The sequence below is a fragment of the Sturnus vulgaris genome, chromosome 1 (assembly GCF_052056855.1).
Source record: "Sturnus vulgaris isolate bStuVul1 chromosome 1, bStuVul1.hap1, whole genome shotgun sequence".
Classification (NCBI taxonomy): Eukaryota; Metazoa; Chordata; class Aves; order Passeriformes; family Sturnidae; genus Sturnus; species Sturnus vulgaris.
The window spans coordinates 75,675,889-75,697,678 of NC_142243.1; the positions used below are offsets into that span (position 1 = coordinate 75,675,889).

A 21,790-nucleotide genomic window follows, 5' to 3' on the forward strand; every position below is an offset into this window, starting at 1 on the left:
CTTGTCTGATTTTCTCCAGCTGTTGATTTGCATTGTTTTTCTAGTATATCTTTGTTATCTGTCCCTATCCCCTTGTGAGCCACTCTTTGGTCATAGGAGTGTTCTCTCATATCTGGATGCAATCCAGGTTGTTGGCCTGAAGGGTTAGGCTTGTGGTCTTTTTGTAGTTACTGCAGAAAGAATGAATTTACCCTAGGATGCAATGGCTCCTGCTGGCTAGTAGAAGATACTGTGCCTCAACAGAGCCAGGATGCCTGATCCTCAGTGAAATATGGGATTGGAGCAGTAATATGTGATTGCAGGTAAAATTATGAGTCCAGAAATTTCCAAGATTGACATTCTGCCTCAATATTTTCCACTGTGTTTTAAATCTATTTGTTTAAAACCCTTATTAGTCTTGATCCTTGGGCACATTAGAAATATTCAGCACAGATTTCCTTTGACTGTTTTATAGCCTCTCAGCTGTATATGCACATGCATGTATTTCTGCTCATCCAAACTGAGGTTTTTCTTTTCTTTAGAATATATGTGCACAGCTTAGGAATCAAAATGGAATTAAATTGCCTACAGATATTTCTCTCTTGACACTTCTTTATATTCACTTTGCCCGGGCTGTACATCTTTCTGTTTATTCTTCTGATGAAACATTGTACCTTTGAAGCACTGTATTTTTCTGAAACTTTTCAAGGGAGTTTTGAAACTGGAAAGGTTTGTAGCAGCAATTAAAAATATATGTATATATGACACTTTAGGATGTTGCAGATAACTTGATGCTGGGGGAGAGGATACAAGAGGGAAAAATCAGAAAACCAGTGAGAAATAGGTGTTTCTGTTCTTGGGCAGTGGTACTATCTGTCAAGTCAGGGCTTTTCCGTACATTAATAAAACTTGTGTGGTAGAAGCAGGGAGCTCCTGACTCCGCTCAGTCATAAAAAGGAAACATGAGGGTGAAAGCAGGGTTAGATGATCCAGGAGGAACCTAGAGACACTGAATATTCAGGATAAATTAGGAAAGACAAAGTGGTCCTGGGGTTGAATCTGATGTGAGATATCAAGAGCAACCAGACAGCATACAGTAGCAAAATAAATTTTTGGTTATGTTTTCTGGGATTTTATTGTTCTTTTGTTTGTTTTTGCAGAATAGCAGCTGGTTTGCTGACCCTCTTGATATCTTCCTTCTCGTTGGCGTCTCTTTGTAAAAGTGAAAATAAGTACAGAAATAATGAAGATCTGAAAGTATATTTTTATCAGGTCGGTTGTTACTTTTCAGTAATTCTGGATGTTAGAGGGTTTTTATGTGCAAATTTTTACTTTCTAAGAACCTGTTTCTACCAAGGTCACAGTTTTCAAGAAAGAAAAGGTTGTTCCTAAGAGTTTTCTCCTTGGCTATTTCAAGAGGGCCATGTGCACATATTTAAACATCATCATGCTGTGTTCCTAAAAACCCATCTTTGCATAATTATATTGGTTGATCTATAGAAGTGCATATAGATTTTGATGTTCTGCTTGGAGAGTTTGAGAATTTGTCCTGCCTTTAGTCTGTGTATAGCACTTGCAGTGTGACCTTTGCAGTAGTTGCATGTGCACACCAAGGACGAGCTTGCTGGTTCAGGGGGCTGAACTAATTCCAGTTTCTGGCTGTAGAAAGCAATGTGAGACTGATACTGAGCTGGTTTTCTGTTGGTTAAGTCTTCTTTCAGGTGAATTATAGCTTGATGAAATAGGTTTTGCTATGGATCTAATTAAGTTCTAGAAGCTTTAGGATTCTAATAATACCTTGCATGTCTGCTGTCCTCTTTTTTTTTTTCTTTTTTTCCCCCTCAACCTATTACAAGATAATAGTTTTATTTCAGGACCAGCTTTATCTGTTATGATTTAGTGTGTGCTGGAATTTCTTGCTGAGCAAAGCAATGCACTCATTATATCAGTGATTTAGGTATGGAGCTCAAATTGATTGAAAAGAGCAAAGGAAAGAGTCATGAATGCTTAAAATGGTTTTACCTGAGCATGAATGCATGTGAAGTGTGGTGGTGATGTCTCTTAATTTTTTCAGCCTACATGTTGGAAAGATATGTCAGGTCCTTTCCTAAGCATTTAGAACACAAATTTCCAGTATACACTTGGCAATGGATTTCTTGCTGGAATGCCTGAAAAAAGCTTACAGTGAGTGGGGAAGTGAAGGGAGCAGCCCAGTAGGTAACTGGCCAACCTCAGCTCACCACACAACTGCTCCAGCATCTCATGATGATAAAGAAATTGGTCCATAGTACAAAAGTACTGCCAGATTATTCTTGAGCAAACACAGAGAATCAGGAAATTCACTCATAGAGTGATAATTAAATGTGAAAATGTTCTGCCTGCTTACTCCAGAAGTAACATTTTTATTTTCCTCCCAACTTTTAAGAAGATCATAAAGTTCCTCGAATTGCCTCTTTAATCAGAAGATATTTTAGAATAGTGACATCTAATTACTAGTCTCTATTAGGTTTTTGTTTCAGTACCTTAATTGGGAATGGAAAATGTGGGATCCACCATTCACATTTTAGGTAAGGAAAGGATTGGGAGGTGAGATTACTCAGATGTAGAGGGATAAAAGGACGTTTCAGAGACATTATATGTGTTTCTAAATAAATACCTTGTTTTGAGGTTAGGTTACATATAGTTGCTTTGAAACAATACAAAAGGAAAATTCTTGTGAGAATACTGGTATTTCTAGACAATGGAATTCCCTAATTCTGCTTTTCTATCTTCCTTTGAGTTGGACTTTTCAGTGGGAACAGGAAGAAGTACTCTTCAAAAATGCTCATTTTCAAATCCTGAGTTTTGATTTACAACTCCCAGACAGTTTTACAGGTGAGATGAATCCCCTAGTCAGGGGATTCCTATTTTGCAGTGATAAATGGTGATCAGGCCACTGACATTCAAATGGATAAGCACACTCAATCAGGTTCCTACTCTGCATCTGACATGGGATTTCTTAAAAATAGGTTTTGCAGGTCCCCTGTAAGTGGTGTTTGGAGGCAGTCATCAAAGGTTGTGCTTTCCTCTGATAACCCTGTTACTTAATGTTTGGGGTCACTGAAGAGTTAAGCCTAAGCTAACCTAAACAATTATTTGAATCTGTGATCTCTGAGAGGTCATTAAGGCTTCAGTAATAATGAAAACAGGAGTCATTCATAATCCACCAGCTAGACTGCTGCAGTGCTTACTGTATAACTTAATTTTTGCTGGAGAGAGATCCAGCTTCTCTGCCATCCAGTTGATAGGTAATGTCCAGTTTCTGCCACACTACTGAAAACATGCTGTTTTCTTTGACTGATAATATTGGACCAAGTTATTATTCCCAGGATGCTTGGACTTCATGTGTGTCCAAGGTGGTCAGTTTATTAGTTTCCTCCTCTAAATGAGAATTGTAGAATAATTTTGGTTGGAAAAGACCTGTAAGATCAAGTCCAGCCATTAACCTAACACTGCCAAGTTCACCACTAAACCATGTTCATAAGTGCAACATCTACATGTGGTTTTAAAATAGGAGAAATTAACAGTAGGAATCCATGTCATTCTGGTGGAACCAGGGGACAGGAAGAGTGTTTTCAACCAGCCTTGTGCCCAGCTGGTGATGTTGGTTCTCCTGCCATTCTCCCTATGGGTCCATGTGATGTTCGATGAGAGCTCCCAGCCAGAGCTGCTGGCAGTGTTGGGACTGCAGGTGTCACCCTTGGTTTCTTCTTTGTAGCTGTGACCTACAGGTATGTGTATCTCAGACCTGCTCAAGCTGTTCAGGAATTATCTCTGAACATCAGAGAGGGTTAAGGATGAAGGGAGACAGATTCTTAGCTGGAGACTCTGCATCTCCCAAGTTTCTTCTGCTTAGTTCTGCAGTCCTGGGGGTGTTGGTGGAAACCAAGAGCAGTTTGAATGTTACTTAAAATGTGAACACAGATTCTTTAAAGCACATGCTGAGCCCTTCCCTAGACACTGGCATAGATTTAGCAGCAGTACATTGTGCTTACTGATGTTCTCAGGCTATCACAAGTCTTTCAAGGCACAGGATATATTATGGAGGGTGACACAAAGTCAGTGCAAAGTCATTTCACCAGGGTCTAGGGGATATCAGAGGAATTACCAGAGTTCATGACACTAAAAAGAACTTGATGAGATATATCAAAGGGCCTGAATATAACAAAAGTGCCCAAAATAAACATCAGAGGTCTAAAAGGTCCAATTCCCTGAGCTTTTGGATGTCTAATGTTTTGACCTCGTTTATTGATGTCACAGAGAAATACAAGGTAAGTGTTCTTGTAGCCTGAAATTAAATAGAACCAGAAGATATTGAGCACCTGTGAAACTTGTCAAAAAAGAATGCTGATGCTAAATGTATCCTCTGGGCTGATCCCAGTAGGTATCACTGCAGTCTAGCGTGGAAATAGCAGCTATTCATATGGTACAAAGTGATGGGTGTGAACGGTGTAGCTGCTGTGCACTAAAAAAGCCACAACTGCAATTACATCTTGTAATGCAGTTTTAAAGCACATGTTTGCAAAGTACTGTACATGCTTGATTTGCCTTTTAGTGGAACTGCAGAGTTGTGAATAAATAGCAGTAATTGAAGACTTGGCTCAAGCCTTTCCTTGGATAATTGTCACCTTTCATAAAGAACTGACTCATGGGGTAATTTTCAAAAGGTATTTTGCGTGTAGTTGATGACTGAATGGTGTCTCTTGAATTAGTCAAAGAAAAAACCTCTCCAGCTTCTCTGCTTCTGCAAGGCAGAGGGCTCTCCTTGAGGTGTGTCAGTCAATTCAGTTGAGGGGCAAAAAACCCAGCAACCTCTTGCCTTCTCATAAAAGCTGCCTCCAATTTGTTCTGCTGCTGCTTCTCTTCTTATAGGAGCTTTTCCCTTCTCCCTGTACCTAATTCTACAGCAAAGCCAAAGGCTCTGCTTGTTCTTTGTAGCTGCTGTTTGAGGACAAGTGCCCCCTGAAGGACTGGGGACGTTTGTTCTCTGTGGTTTGCAGGAGTGTTTAAATAGTTACTCTTGAGAAAGAGCATATCATGCTAAATCAGTGGTCCAAGTGGATACTATTTTAAAATAGCACAAATAAATAATAAGAATGCCAATAAAAAGTAATGTAGACCTAAGTTTAAAAAGCCGGTAATTTTAAGTTATAAAAAATTATAAATTTTGACACTGTCTTTGACTCCCTGTTCTTATGGTGATTCAAATGAGGTATTTATGTAACTCTAAAGCATATTTGCATACTTAGGATGGGGTGGTGGAGATCAATACATTAAATTTGTGTTTCATTATCTGATTTCTTCTTTCTAGATGTTCAGTGTTGCACTTTCAACATATGTTGTGGGCAGTACCCATAACAGTCTTAAGATCAAACAGGGATTACCTATAATGAATCAAATTATTAGCTGGATCACGCTAGGTAAGGAAATCTTCTCTCTCAAACTTTTATGCTGGCATGTAGAGTCTGGGTTGGGTGGGGGATGATGTTACTTTTTCATTAGCATCTCATTTTCCTTTATCTGATTGCTGATAGTTCTTCTGTATGTTTGCTTTCCTAAGTGAGTTTTTTTGAGAAATGCCTTAGTCTTCTAAAATATTATTCCTTTGTAATTTTGTGGTAAAATGCAAATACTTTTCATTTACAAATAGCTTTATCTTTTATTTTGAGTGTTCTGAATATTTTGAAGACCACTTTTAGGGATACAATGGCATAAATTCCTTTTTTGTTTCACTTGGAGCCAGATATGAAGGATCTGAGATGTTCTGCCATCAATCCAGTTGAGCATAGGGGAAATGACCAAAGGTTGTTCCTGTAATTCAATGTGAAGTTGAAGCTGCTGCAGATGGCAGTGACCCTTGCGGTGTGGAAGTGATTTGGAGAGCTGCCTTGCAAAATACCTGTGAAATAATGGTGATAGTGTATGTTTGATATCTGTTAGTATCTGATCATTAAAGAAAAAAGCAATTTGCAAGCCCATGAATTTTTCACCAGTCAAAAATCTTAGTGTGATTAAATAGAGCAAATGGAATTGCTCCTGGAGTTCTGGAATGCAGTGAAGCAATACCTTCCATATTTCAGCTCTAAAATAATTTCTATAGGACTTCATTAGAAAATGCTAATCATTGTTTATCCCTGAGTGATCTGAAATGTGGCATTTGTTTTAGAGCTAAACATATCTCATATAAAGTTTGACAGGACCTTTTTGCTACAAGTCGAGATCAGGAATTTAAACATAGCTTAATGAAAGAACTGTGGCCAGTGTTACCTACTTGCTTGTCTTGTACATTCCTGTATTGGTGACATTGTTTTAACTTAAGCAGATCTTGTCAGTTTTGGCAATCCTACTCCTGTTTGAGCAAATGGATTCAAGATTAAGTTCAGTGATTGTGATCAGCGTGTGTGAGCAATGCTTTCTTAGTAATGTATTTTTCTTTGGAGCGTTTTCCTTTCCATCATGCTCCCCTAACTTTTTGTAGCCTGCTAAGCTAAATGGGGATCTCTGTGTGGATGAATTTCTTGCAGTTGTAAAGTCAATGAAATCAATGACGTCCTGCTTGGTTTACTGGAGCAGGAACTGAGTGTAAAGGTTATATTTCTCTCCTGTGTAAGGGTGAAAGAGAAACATTTTTCATCTAAGAGATGATTCAGGCAGTCAAAGAGGTTTAGAGTTATGAGGGAAAAGTATATTAGAAATTCTCTTTGTTGTGGGTGATGATAAAAATAAAGCTAACAGTGAAGTAAACTGTAGGTACTCAAAATGTCTACTTGCTGCTACAGTAGTATTGAATATTTTAGCAAAGTCTTTCAGACTGGAACCATTCTAGGTGAATATGATCTACAAGATGGGAGCTTTGTGTACTTGCTGAAATTGCTCTCCATAATTAAACACAGAAATAAGCAGGTAAAACACTAAGGCATCCAACATGTCCTCAATATTCCTCTTGGAGAGAAATGCTTTGTTTTTACCATAACTGCAACTTTGACTTTTTGCTTAGTTGTGGAAGAATGGCTCTCTTACTGAACTCTCATTTTGCATCTCTGTATTTATTGAGGTGGAAACACAGTTATCAGTATTTATTCATAATAATACTGATTTATTATTGTGTCAGGAGAATGATAATACTTCTAAACTTTTCTAGGGAATTTTTTGCTCCTCTTCTCAGCTATTTATCCCGATTAATATGAAGCCTGTTTAAATTTTAACTTTGACCTACTTCTTTTTTTTTTTTTTTTTTTTTTTTTTTTTCCTGAGAAAGACTGGTATTTGAGGAACCAGGCAAATGATTAGTGATGGATGGGTTCCTGCAGGCCTGTATCCAAGTGGCTTTAGCTGTAATACTGTATGGGTCACACAGTGTCCTTAACTGCAAACATAGAGGCAAAACCAGGGGGTGTAGCATTAACTCAACTGCTTCCCATATTCTTCAGAACCATCTTAACAGTAGCAGATTAATATGCATTCTCAATGAATGTATATTATGTCTTTAAACTTTCATCTGTGGAAATTTATCATAGCGATTGCCAAATTTTGAGGAATTTGGTGTCACAGCTGTGTACAGAGGTCATATATAGAGGTTTGTGGAGGTAAGCTGGAAAACTACAGGTCTTTTTATGATTAATATCTGATGTATCATATCAGAGATGGAAGAGAGACTAATTATCACCTACTAGCCACTGATCTTTTCCCACCTATGATTGCAGTCAGAGTGATAAACATCTGATATGTTCACAGAGGCCAGTTGCCATGCTGAATTTATTTCCAAGTGTTCTGACTTTGAGTGAGATCTCTGGAGTTTTTCTTTGATTTGGGCCTTCTTGAAGCCCCTTGAAGTTATTAATTCTGTAATTGTAGCAGTTGCCAAGGCTGAAAGCCAGGAAATAAAACTTACTGACCCACAGGACTTAGAAACCTCCTCACCTCTCTTTCATTGATATGTTTACTATAAATACTAATGTATACAATGATGATAATCACAAGCAAGTACTTTCCATATCTTAAAGTTTTGTGTTCCTTAGAGTGATTACTAATTTTGACTTAGTGTTGATGCAACCTTTGAATGTTTTAATTTTGTGAAGTTACTATACTGCAATGAGTAATCACATGCATGTTATTTCTCAGCATACTTTTTTATAAACATGTGATTTTCATATTAAAAAAAAATCAGGTTTAAAAATTAAGTCACAGCAATGCTTGTCCTTCTTCCTTTCCCTTCTTCAAGCATTGGCCATCTCTCCTGTTTTTATTCCTCTTTACTCACGTTTGTAGTAGCCCAGTTCCTAATCTAATTACAAAGGATAGAAGGCCAGGTTAGATGGGGCTCTGAGCAACCTGGTCCTAGTGCAAAGTGTCGCTGCCCATGGCAGGGGGTTGGAACTAGATGATCTTTAAGGTCACTTCCAACCCAAGCCTTTCTATGGTTCTAATCCAGTGGAGCAGTGGCTTTGTCACTGCAGCCTTTGAGCTGCCAGAGGTCCTCAGGGTAAGTGGTTTTAAGAGTAGTATTAAACAGTCAAGTTTGACTGGATTTTAGGGTAGTGCTTCTGCATCATCTTAAGGACATAGTAACATCAGTTCATGAGAAATTATAAAGGCTGTGGCATAGAAAGACAGGGAATTAAAATGATACAGAACTGAAATTACTTTTGATGAATGTGAAGCATTGCAAACATTGGATTTTATTTAGCAAAAGGAACTTCTGAAACTAGAGGGTCATATATGATCTGTATTGTATTTCTGTACACAAAATGTCAAGATCTGTGGCAAGTTATCTTGTTACTGAGGATAAATGTTTTGCATGTTGTGACTGATGGATCTCTTATTATTGCAGTTTCTTCCCCAGTGTTGCTGCTACTGAGCCCCACGTTTCTCTTTGAGAGACTGTTCAGCATATTGCTCTCCCTGATGTCCATCTACCTGCTCCTCAGCACAGGGTACTTCATTCTTACTCTATTTGAGTTGGTTTTACATATGAAAATCTAGGACTATATGTGAGACTGCTTCATCTCGTGCATTTTTCCTGTTGAAGGTGTAACATGTGCTTCCAGCATTTATCTCCTTGTTTAGTTTACTAAATAAAATTTCAGGGGAACTTTTATGTTCTTCCTTGTATTATAAACACAGTTTGTTGACATTCCTTTCAACTAGTTAAGGCAGTGGCTGGAAGGGTGTGTGTTCAAACAATCTTGCACCAAAATAAGAAAGTCTGGTTTAGTTTATGCCTTTTTTTGTTTTGATGTGTGCTTTTCTGCTCACAAACAAAAGGAAATAGTGTCTCTCCCAGCTGCACAGCACCAGTGTCAAGTTATGGCTTAAATGATGTGTGCCAGGAAACAGGTTGTCCTAAAATGAGGGAAAATTGTATTCTGAGAGATTTTTGTGGAAGTTATTTTTTTTTTCAAAAGGATGTTGTTTCCCATAAAGACTAGACCTTGCTTCTTTTTGGATAAAACTCAATTGCTCTGATATTTTAAATGAGGAAAACACTGTGTCAGCCAACCCTTTCTTTTTTTCAGACTAGTAGCTCTTAAGAGCATAATTAATGGGGAGTATAGGAACTGTTCTTTCCGCTTCCCCTCCCACTTATCCTCTGGATTTAATTACACTGGAAAATTAAGTGGAATAAAACATCTTGCAGCAGACATCTTGCAATAGCTGCCTCCTGTGGATACTCTCCTTTTAGTTGAAGCATCTCCTTTTTTTTTTTTTTCCCAGTCTTCTGCCTCCCCTTCCTCCCACTTCTCCGTTAAGATTTTGATCCTAATGTTACTCCTGACTGCACACACATTCTTACACTCAACCTTCTTAGCCCGTGCTGGCTACTGGATAAAACATCAATGTTGTTCTCTCCCTCTATGTATTTTGGCCCTGCAGCAGACCACGTAAATGCTGACAGCTCTCTGCTGTCTTCATACCATGTCCAAATAGATGAAAAAAATTTGGAACGATTCTTAAAAAAGAAAACAAAACCCAAGGCACTGGTGCCAAAAGTGTCCAGTGTTTCTCTCCTCAGTGCCCTCTTCTACCATGTGTACTGATAACCCAGCACATTGCCTGGGTAATTGCAGCACCTCACTCGGGGTAGCTGAGTGGAAATACTGAAGCCAGCTGAAGAGCATGGCTGCATACAACCACTTGTCACAGACTCTGTTGAAGGCATTTAATCTGAAGGCAAGTGTAGACCATTATGAGGGCTGTACTGTCTCTATTACTGACAGCATAACTGTGTCATCTTCGTGTTTAGCTGCCTGTTGTTCTGATAATTAAAGTGGAAATGTCTATTCAAAATTTTTTGTTCCAGTTTGAAGCTGTTTTGTAACCCAACAGAAACAATACCAAGATTGACTGCAATGATTTCCTTATTTTTTGACTAACAGGTGTTTGTCTAAGAAGGAAAAAAAAAGGGAAACATTGACAATCTTATCAATATCAGTATTATAATTTTATCCTGAAAGAAGAAAGCTGGGGAGGTACCATGAAGTGCAACTGGAGAAACTAAATATTATCCAATTTCAGTCTACACCCTTATGTTATCTGGGGATATTAATCTCTCACATAAATACATTCATACTTTGGAATGTGAGTGCTGTAGGAGCCAGAAGTACTTCTCAGAGATTGAGGGTGTAGCTAGAACAGCTTAGTGGCCATGGTTAGAGTGTGACTTGATGCTGCTATTGTGAAGGATTGGAATACAGTGAAGAAAAAACCATTTCACTGAAGTGAAATGTAATGCTCTTTTTATTTTACAGATGTCTCTTTCCTTAGAACCAAACTGAGAACACCATAATAAGATTGTGTGATTAGGTCCTAAAGAGACACATCTCTAGCTGCTAAGTTGGGCTGTAACCCTTCAGTTCCAAGTTGCTCTCATTGAAAAATATTCTATTTTGCAGAAAATTAATGTCAAATATGTTTTTTCTATTTCTTTTAACTTTATTCCAGTTTTGTGAAAATTAAAAAAGGCAGTCATCCAACATTGTGGCAGTCATTGAACAAAAAAAAAGAAAAATGTGACATAGCTGAAGCAAACTCTGTTTCTCCTACTTTTGCCATTTACCTACTTTATGGCTTTAAAATTCAACCAGCTGTGGGTATTTGGAAATGGAGAAAGAAGGGGGAGAATACCACTAGGTCTTGGTACATCCTTGTGTGAAGAAAAAAGAAAAGAAATGTGTCAGCATTTGATGTTAATTAGTTGTCAGCAACTGGACTTACTTATGATGAATACATTACTTTTCAGATATGAAGCTCTCTTTCCACTGGCTCTGTTTGGTTTGATGTTTGTGTGGATAAATATGGAACAAGAAGCACTGCAGCACTATGGTCTTTCACTCAAACCAAAGGTAAGAGCTCTTGATAGATATATCAATTTAATTAACAGCTTTATCCTTTTTTTGAGGATGTCATAAATATTCTGAATGGTTTTCAGAGAGAAATGCTTTGCATTTCTTTTCAGTTTGGGAAGCCAGCATTATCTGTTTCATGGACTAGGAGTATGACCTTATAAGATTTGTAATTCATGTTATTGAAGATATTGTACATCAGAGCCATTTATAGGAATGCAGGAAGACAGTCTGATTTAGTAAGACACGGTGGTATGGTCTGTAGGCTACAGAGCTGTCCCTGTCAAGTATAGTGATGATCCAGCAAAAGGTACAGTCACTCTTCAGAGTAAGTGCAATGTCACTGTACTTCTTTTGGTCTGATTGCAGACTCACGAGTGAGAGACTGAAAAGAAATTATTTGATTTCTGAAAAGACACATAGGAAATACTAGAAATCTTAATTTGACTTTGTCTTCTCTTTGTTCAAGAATGGAGACTTATTTCTGTTTAGACTGACAAGGAACTGTAGACCAACTTGGAACTGGCACCTTCTCAGATTTGCCTGGAGGAGAAAAGGAAATTTTGTAATCAATGCAACTTCCTCCACCTTAAAATTTAATATATTGTTAACAATTTGCAAAGGCCATGCTGCTCACACTGCAACTTAGGTCTTAGGTTAGGTCTAGGGTTGAACAAACTGGGGCTGTGCCGCTGTTTTGATCAGATCCCAAGTGCCAGTTACAGTGGTTTGGGTCCTTGGAGCCAGGTGGGTGTGCACCACAGCTCTCCCTGGCTTCTCCCAGACGAGCCCTCCTGGCTATGCATACATGGGAGTAGCCAGAGTCACTGGAAGTGAAGTGTTGGTACACATCTTTCCTTCCTTTTGCAGCTCATAATAATTAGGGAAAAGTCTTGGAGGTTGAAACCTGAGCCAAGACAGTCATCAAAGTGAACCTGACACATACTGTGGTTTTGTGGTGCTCCTACAAGGAAGAGAGTTTCAAAACTTGAGAGACCAGGCTTTGCCAATTCAAGGCTGAAAAAAAGAGAAATAAAAACAGGAATCACTTTTTATTTATGCTACCCTTACTTATGATAATTTGTGTAATTGTGTTTTGTAGCATCTTAAGTTATTAGGGATGGAATCCGAATATCAAAATTACAGTTAGTGTGATGCCACGATTGTGACTGAAGGTGTTTAGCATCTGTGGGATGTATTTTCTCTTCCACTCTAGAACCCATTCTATCTTTTGCATCATCTTGCAAGGCATCTGTTATTCTTGCCTATCTGCTGTTAGTCTGCTGTTCTCTTCGTTATAAAATAAAATTCTATTAAAGTAGTATTAAACAATGATAAACACTTTACTAATCAAATGCAAATGAAAAGAACATAGGTAGGCTATAATTATGTTTTAAGTTGTCACCCACTCTATCAACATTTGCTTGAAACTTTTGGTTTCAAATGCGAGGAACAATAATGCTTACCCCTGCTTCCTGTTTTTACATTAGAAAACATCATCCCTAGAATGTCTGTTAATATATGCTGCCAAGTAAACCTTGCATTAGAGAATACAGCTCAATTCTCTGATGATGAGAGATTATTTTAAATTAAAATATTATCAGTCTTGAATGTCTATTACTTGATTTTTTCTTTTTTGCATTGTAAAGCAGTTCACTGACCTCTTAAATTCCATGCAGATAATTTCTCTTCAAGTCAAGTGATATTGTGCTGAGAACTGAGTAAGGGAGATGGAGAGTATTTTACTATTTTCACTCAAAAAATTAGTCAAATGAGGATAATTGCAGTCTTTTATTTCTGAGGCTCTTTATCCATATGCTCATGTGAGCAGTGGAAGTGTATGTGTGTAGGAGGAATATTTCTGATGACAAAAGATGATTATAAGTCTGAGGCATACAAGTTCATTTTTAGTGTAGATAACAGCAGAAGCTTCACTGTTCATTTGATCATCTCACTTGTGCAGTCTTTCTGGCAGATTCATTAATTCATTAAAGTATAATGAAAACATGGGGAAGGTTTGCAGTCCTTATTATTATACTCTCATAGTGGGTGATAGGGAAATAGGTTTCTTTCTCATTCATTTCAGTAAAAATACAGTGGTTCTGTCTAAGTCCCATTAGTTCATATTTGGTATTGATTCCTTCTTTCTTCTTTGGTGTTGATTTCCAGCTTGCTGTTTTCAACTTCACCTGTGCTATGGATATAACTCAGTTTCGACAGCTTCACCTGGATGATGTCCGGAGGTCCTTCTTCTTTGTATCCTTTGGCTGGCTGCTGCACCCCAGGGCAAAAAAGGGGTTTGTTTCAAAAGGATCTGCAGTCAAAATTTATAGCCAGGTACTCACTGAGAACAGAAGCTGGTAAAGATAATTTGACTCACATTGCTCAAATGGCAATGGTCTTGTACATGATGCATTTTATTGAGTAGTTAAAAATGGATTGTTTTAGAATCTGGTTCCTTGCCCACTTATGACCATTGCAGCTGAGGTAAATTTACTTCTGAGGAGTTCTGTTTTCAGTTTGGTTTTGTTTGATTATATTTTGGCTGGAGGGAACTTGCTCACCTTCAAAAATCAGTTGAAATAGGTGATATTAAAGTTTTTCTTGTTTTTAGAGCATGACCGTGTGTTAGGAAGCAGATGTTAGATAGAAGGCAGATGAAATAAGAAGGAAAGTTCCTGCAGGCTCATAGTGAAACATGTTCCCAGAATCTGGCCTAGAATTATTTATATCTCAAGTGATTTCTGCTGTTGGAAATTATATGATCTTAGGAGGGAAGGGCTGTTTGTTCGCTAACATAACAGTTAGTTTGCATTCCTGTACTGATACTGCAGCTTATTTTGGGTGGTTTTTTAAAATAATGTACATTGATAACATTGTCACTTTTCTCTTTCATTGTGGGACTGCCATTAAGTGAGATCTGTTTGGTAGCAAGGATGATGGATAGGCAAATGGGAGAGGAAGTGAGCCAGTCTAGGACACAGGGGGGGTTTAGTGCAGGTGAGTTACTGTAGCTGGGGAGGAAGTAGTCTCAATACTGGTTCCTGCAGAAACAGGCTTTGTGGCTTGTCAGACAACCACATCTGAGAGGGTGGATCACAGTCACAGAGTCCATGCTTTTGCAATTTGCGACTTTTCTTTGACACTGGGAACCTGCAGCAGAGCAAGTGTAACAGATATCCATTTAAGAAGGTGGATGAATGTTAAGAAAGAAGGCAAAATTATTTTCTAGGTGTTTGATGCTTGTCTTTGCTTTAGTATACTTAAAGAGCTGAAACCCCTTGCAATAAATGCATCATTTTCATTTGCTATTTTAGCTAAAAATATTCTAACTTAGGTAAAGCTACTACTGTCAGTCAGTTGCTAAATACTAGGAAAAAAAATCAACTAATTCAACAGTATTTTTTAAAGCTCCAGCATACTACTTCTTTAACACTGTAATGTAGCTGTGCTGGTTTTGACTGGAGTTAATTTTCTTCATAGTAGCTAGTGTGAGGCAACGTTTTGCATTTGTGATGACAACAGTGTTGATAATACAGTGCTTGCACAGGGTCAAGGCCTTTTCTGCTCCTCACACTGCCCCATAAGTCAGCACTACTTTAATATAAAACACTTGAATGTGTTTTGCGCAGCTCCTTAAAAAATAACCAATTTGCAGATCTCCTTTGCCTGCTTAAAACATGTTGTGACTTTTAAAAATTTAAATGCTGTTTAATGTTTAGAAATAGTGGTATTAGAGGAGAAACCTTTTCTATTAGAGCAGTCATACTGCAACTATGACCCTGTGAGCTGCGTGTCTTTAGGTTGTCCCAAGGCTCCCATATCCAGCCCAGTAGCTGGCATCTGCTGAAAAATCACAGAGCCTGGTCTTGGAGGAAGAGATTCAGATTGCTCATGCTTACATTTTGATTCGACTTTATATATTACTGGTATTTTTTTGTTTGTTTTATTGCAGACCTTCTCTTATAAATCTTAACCCGCAGAACCGTGCTAGCCTGTTAGACTGCCACGTTACTAAACTTGGAATTATGTGATACTCTTGGGAAGCCTGATTTCTACAGTTATGCTGACCTAATCCTTCCAAAATATTGCATGCAGAGTCCCAGAGATTCAACTGAACAGTTGGTAACAAATTGTTTATGGAGAGATTTAAATGATCCAGTGCAGGAGCTATAACAGGAGCAAAAGGACCAGAGGGAGCTCTGGCAACAGTAGCCCATCTTCACTGACTTATGACCCTCTGCCTTATGCAAAATAACTTAAAACCCATTCTTCAGCTGAATCCATGTGAGCTATAATGGGCTCAAATGAGCTCAGGAGCAAGAAAAATACCTTTCATGGGCTCATGTGGCAGCAAGTGTTCTATCAAGGTGAGAAAGGTAGGATCAGCTGTACAGATACTGCTGGAGTCGTCCTCCCTCAAGTGAGTCAAAAAATGAGAGTCCCATATTGCCATGGGTAGACTCAGCATAATCTTTGGGCCAAAAAATCTATAGTAAGGATAGCATAGGATCCTCTAGCCTTTTTTAAGAGCCATGGTCAATTCCTCAATAAAGGAACCTCTTTCATGGTAGTTCCTCAATACAGCCATCTCTTTTGGTGTGCAGAACACATGCATGTGACATCACTTTCTGCAAAAGCATGTGTTTGAATGCATAGCTGGGTTTGTGGTTCCTATCTTGCTGGACAGGGACCCAGAAAGCCAGCTGCAGCTTTCTTACAGGGTCCTCAAGACAGGCTCTAAAACCTTACCTCGGCAGTATGTGTGTTTTAAAATTGATATAGTTGTGTGGGAAATCTAGGGTAGAGCTAGAAAATACCTTGGATTTCTTAATGTACTGGAAACCTGTAACAGTGGATCAGCTTCTTGTGGTTTCATGATAGATTTTGAAAGTAAATTGGAATGAAGGAGGAGAAATGCTCGTTTTATTTTATTGCAGACATTTCTGTAGTGTATTTTCCTTAAATACATCTAGGTTTTCTTCATAGTGACAGCCTTTTTTGGCACTGGAAACATAGCTTCTATTAACAGGTAAATCTCATTAATTTATTTGAGACACAGAGTACAAAAAATTCTTCCTGCAGCTGACGTACTAAATGTAAATTTAGTTAGCAAAATCAGGGCAGCAGAAACAAAACAGTTATCAGTGGAAAGATAGCAATTTATTTTGTTTCTGCTCTCTGCAACATCTTCCCTAAGAGCCTGAGCTTGTTCGTTGTGAGATTCTCAATTCCATTAGATGTTATCGACAGGATGAGCAGAGAAAGCTTGGTTGCTCACCAACAGCATGGCACCTTGAAAAACACAATCAGAGAAAAATTGTAGAGAAGGAAAGGTGAGGTTGGCAGTCCCTGCTGATTTAATATTTCATCAAGAGAAGATAAAATTGGAAGCCTTGTTTAAAAATGTATATACAACCCAGTGTGTTACAGGATAATTAAAGGTTGGGGTTTTTTTTAAATGGAAAATGCCACTTCAAAGATATGTAATGTCTTTTTCATGTTTTTCTAGTTTTGATCCTGCTTCTGTCTATTGTTTCTTGACTGTGTTCAGTCCCTTCATGATGGGAGGCTTACTTATACTGAAGGTTAGTAATCTTACCTTGGTGAAATTTTCTTGAAGAACTGTGGAATAAATAACTTTTCACATACATGGTTGCTACTTTGCAGTTCACAAAAACATATATATATATTTGAGCTTCATTAGGCTTCTTAACTATGTGTGATGCTTTCAGTCTTTGTAATGTTTCTAGAGAGATCATTCTCTTTCCCAAAAGAGAAGCTGAAGTATGTGGAGGTATAGTTTGACAGCATTAGGTCAGTTTATTGTATTAAAATTGAAATTTCAAATGTTGAAAATGCTTTATTAATTTTTAAAGTTATAAGCTCTTCCTGCAGCATAATATCAACAGAAATGCTGAAGATATATATAATTAGCTTTATGGATATTACATTAAATAGAGGCATTGAATGTTCAGTATACTGATTAGGTTGTCATTTTACAACGGCTGTTATTTTCTGTATTTTTTAATAGTCTGTCAGAGATTGGATTGCACTTCTGGTTTGCACGCAAGGTGTGGTAGATCTTTTCTAGTATTGAGTAAAGGATCTGCCAGATCTGCCAGTGGGACACTGAATTTATTGGTTATTAGTAAAATAAGCAGTATTTTCTACCACTGTTTTTCTGCTGCTTCTGTCCCAGAGAAAGCAGACTGATGTTACAGGTACACTACATGTTGTCCTGCAGGACACAGATCAATAGTGGAAATCTTCTGCATGCCAGTAGACAGGTTTTATAGACTGCTAACAAAAGGATTGCAAATCAACTTTGGAAAGAGCAAAAGGCAACATTCATGTTTTCTAGTCTGTTTTGTTCTTAATTTACTGAGCCATTTACATTTGCTTGACTTGGCTCTGGAGGGGCACCGTGACCCTTGCCTTATTGAATGCCTTCTGTATTTAGACTTTTTTATGGTTGTGATGAAATTTTCCTTTCACAGTTGAAACTGCAGCCTGTCATGTGAGATGCTGCATCTGAATAGTTCTGTCTTCTAGCCTTGTTGAAGTATTTATCACTAGTGCTAAAATGCATAAATGAAGTGAGAATATATTTTAATTATAATTTTCCATATTACCTCATGGCTTATTTCACTGCAATTCAGCTGTGACCATGGAAGGGGGTTTTTATTAATAAACTGAAAATGTTTCCTGCAAAATTATTTTCTACCCTGTCTAGCCAATATTTTATTTTGTAACATACCCATTCTGTGATAATTTCAAAAACAGGAGAATGTTTCCACAATCTGCCCATGTTCTTTTTGTAAATATGACTATAACCCAAAATGTACCTTGTGTTTTGAACAGGTTGCAATCCCATTTGTTCTGGTATCATGTGCTTTCGAAGCTGTTCAAGTTACAACACAACTGTCTTCTAAGAGGTACATTATGTGCTGTATTTCTGCATAAGTAAGAGCTTCAAATCTATTTTGTAAGAATTCAGAATTTTCAAATCTCAATGTAAATTTTAAAAAAACTGAACTATTAGATCTCATTGTTGCTTTTATTTATTATGAGGGCTTGGGGTTTTGTTCAGTGATTTCTGCTAGCTCAGGGTTTTTTTCTTTAGTGATAAATGAGTAGAAATTGAAGTGTTGGCCTTGTCTGAAACAATCAGATATTTAATGTTCTTCATTGGCAATACACAGGTGGACACTTTTTCCTCCATAATGTTAAAAATGAGCCAAATTTAAAGTCTGATTTTTATTTTATACTGCATCTCTGCATATAGCATAGTGTTTTTTATGTAGCCCATTGTAATGTAAGCAATTTATAGCTTTGTAGCACTGACCTCACCACAAACAGCATTAAAAAAGACACTGGATGTCCTTACATTGCAGTTCAGTGCTTCCCAGATGTGTTCAGTATTACATATTTTTTGCAGTAGGAGCAGATGGCTGCCAGTCCTTTCCGTATCTCTAAGGACTTTTCAGAGATCAAAGTGTGGGTGCCTGGCATCCCAGAGTGCTGTGTCCAGATTTGAAATATCCTCATGTTTTTCCCATCTCAAGACTTTTATGTTGTTAGCCCTGCTCACCCCATTCAGTAGACCCAGTGCCGTGACTGAATCCTCTGCTTGTAGTGTGATATTATGGATAGTGCTGAGATGGAGGTCCCTGTCAGCCATGTGATTTTGTCACTGTGGGATGTTCTGTGGGACTGACCAGAAGTCCTGTGTGCGGCAGGAGGGCTTCTGGGATTTTCTCCTGTGCACTGCCCAGCTGAGTGTGAGGAAGCTGCCCTCGCTTGCTGTGATGCCCTCTGCTTTTCTGTTTGCTTTCATCCTGCCTGACCCTGCCTGTTGTCTCCTTGTACAACACCACCCACTACCAAAAGAGAGGAGGAGCAGCCCAAAATCTGACTCCTTCTTGTAGTCACAACACGATGCTCCCCACCCCTTTTACCTGCTCTACTTTAGCTGTGTGCACACTATGCCTACATCATCCTTGGACTCCCAGGGAAGGGTGTTCATCCTCATCCTTAAGGCTTGTACAGGAGCGGGGCTGCATTGAGGACCTGGAGTTGCTCAGATGACCAGCTAGTGATTTCCATTTCTAGGGCTCAAGCATCATAAAGGTCAGCATTTCCCAACTGGAGAATGCTTGCCTTGGCAGCACTGGTGATATTGCAAACTTTTATGGAATGTGCATGTGAGCATGTGAGAGGGGAAATGATACTACCGTCATAAACCAGGGAACACAAGTATTTCTGTGCCACTTCATGAGGCTGAGGCTGTAATTCTGTCTGGTGTTTGTGCCAGCTTCATTTAGCTGTGCTCAGGTAACAAATGCAGTGATACTGCCACAGCATCCGCCTGGGAACAAAGCAGAAACCGCAAGGCGCACCCGGGATCCCTGGAGAGGTTGTGCTCTGTCAGCGCATCCTGGAGTCTGTGCTGCACTTCTTACTGCTTTTGCTGGCCCTGCTAGATAAATTAAGCCATCACTGGGAACAATCTTGTCTTTGCAGTGTATAATCATGCCCTCAAATTAGTCTTGTCCTTCTGTTGTGAAAGGCTTCCTGCAGTTCAGAAGGGCAAAAAGTGGATTTTTGTGATTTGGACAAATTGCTCCTAAACCCCCTGTTTAGAGATTAAAGCCTTTTTTTTTTTTTTTTCCCTCTAGTGGAGAATATTCTGTCCCAATATGTTCTTGGAGCTTGCCTGTGAGAAAACAGTCCTCTGAGTGCTTCCTAAGCTCTATGATTGCAACATCCTGTCTATCTGAGCCATAGGTTAGCAGAGAGAAGCCTTTCCCTGTATCTGAGATACAGTTGGTTTGTTGCATCCTGATTTACTAATGAAGCACAACTGATGTAGGCAATATCAGAAAGTTCCTCATTTGGATGCACTGGTATGGGTATCTCCCCAGTACATGCTCTTGCAATGCTGCAGCAGGACATTTTCCAAAAAAACATTTGTAGTTTTATGATGGTGGTACTGATAAATTAGCTGTGTTCTAGTTAAAGACTTTCGTTAATGGGTCAGCTGTTTGCAACATTACTTCAGTGTCATTAACTTAGAAACCAGTTTTAACCAGTTATAGCAATTGCTTTCATGTAATTTAGGATTTACATAGTTTGAGGAAAAGAAGATTAGGTTAATGGGGGGGAAAAAATAGCTCTGCCTCCTCCCTTCTGGTTCCTTTTACTACTAGCCTAAGCCTAATTTCCAGAAGTAAACTGCTACCTGTCAAGAGGCCCATGATTTGGGAGCATACCACCAGAATGCTAGGTGTTCTTGGAGCAGGTTATGGGCATCCAGAGTTTTGGAAGGGGGCAAGCACCTCCTTCAGCAGCCTCTGACCCAGCAGAGTTGTTGTCAGGGTGGGACTGATCAGCTCAGATATGTGCCAAACAGCTTTGCTCACTCTTGAGTCCATCACGAAGCTCCTAAATCAGCTTTATTTGGTCCAACCAGCACACACCTCTCTGCATCAGGAATGGGCAGGTGCTGTTTGTAAGATTCTTTTGTTCTCCAAAAAAAGATTCATGTTAGGTTTCGCCATTGCAAAACTGAAGCTCTATTAATGTGAAATTATAAATGCCAGATGTCCTAGTCATGTGTTTTCACTGTTTTCTAGTAGATTGAAATGTACCTGAGTATTTGAAAGGCAAATGCAAGAAAATTTACCTTACTTTAATTTCTTTCTGTGGGTTTTAATAAGCTCTTTTAGTAGCTGTGGCTATAAATAAAGGTCGGTGGTCTGACTTTGCTGGGTTTTTTTCTCTGCAGCCTTTTCCTCATTGTTCTTGTGATTTCAGACATTATGGCTTTGGTAAGTTGTTGTTGCACATTCTCTTCAAATAAGATCAAGAAGCAGAGAGTTCTCCTAATTCCATCAAGAGAGATCTGAATTTGTTTCAGACTTCAAAGTTTTTCTAACTAGGGCAGAGATTGGATTGAAATCCTAGCATAACTTAGAGATAAAACTCTTCCAATCACTGCTTTTCAAATTTCATGTAATTAATGCTTCTGAAGAAGTAATGTTCTTATAACAATAAGAGACAAAAATGAAGTAATAAGGTAATATTTGGAGTTCCTCATGTGCTTTATGATCCAATTCCATGAAAAAAGTTCAACAAGAATACCAGTTTTAACTGTGTGCAGGGTTTAGTTAATTGTTCAGGAATTCTCAACCTTTTACCCACACCAACTTCTCTTGAAAAAGAGAGGAAAAGGAGAAATGCTTTACCCACCAGGTCCATTCAACTCGGACATGAGCAACATCCAAAATGACACTTTGTGCCCTATGTAATAAGCTGTCAGGAAATGCTATCTTCAGAAAGCCTGCATCCACAAACCAAGCTAGCCAAAACAACCCAAAGCTGAACAATCCCCCAACACAGTTTTTGCAAATTAAAAGTATGTTTTC

At 38.5% G+C, this 21,790-nt stretch overlaps 1 protein-coding gene across 3 annotated transcripts in view; it reads left to right on the forward strand.

Moving 5' to 3' along the window:
• PIGN (phosphatidylinositol glycan anchor biosynthesis class N) overlaps window positions 1–21,790 on the forward strand; it is a 98,636-nt gene that overhangs the window by 67,300 nt on the left and 9,546 nt on the right. For 2 of the 3 annotated variants that reach the window (XM_014872420.2, XM_088170471.1), the window contains 9 exons: window positions 1,140–1,251; window positions 5,330–5,438; window positions 8,849–8,951; window positions 11,258–11,360; window positions 13,530–13,616; window positions 16,337–16,392; window positions 16,873–16,948; window positions 18,225–18,298; window positions 21,151–21,193. In XM_014872420.2, coding sequence (XP_014727906.2) covers window positions 1,140–1,251; window positions 5,330–5,438; window positions 8,849–8,951; window positions 11,258–11,360; window positions 13,530–13,616; window positions 16,337–16,392; window positions 16,873–16,948; window positions 18,225–18,298; window positions 21,151–21,193 — 763 coding nt within the window. Of the gene's footprint in view, window positions 1–1,139; window positions 1,252–5,329; window positions 5,439–8,848; window positions 8,952–11,257; window positions 11,361–13,529; window positions 13,698–15,315; window positions 15,352–16,336; window positions 16,393–16,872; window positions 16,949–18,224; window positions 18,299–21,150; window positions 21,194–21,790 lie in introns of those variants that run through there. The other variant, XM_088170480.1, reaches the window with a different exon arrangement.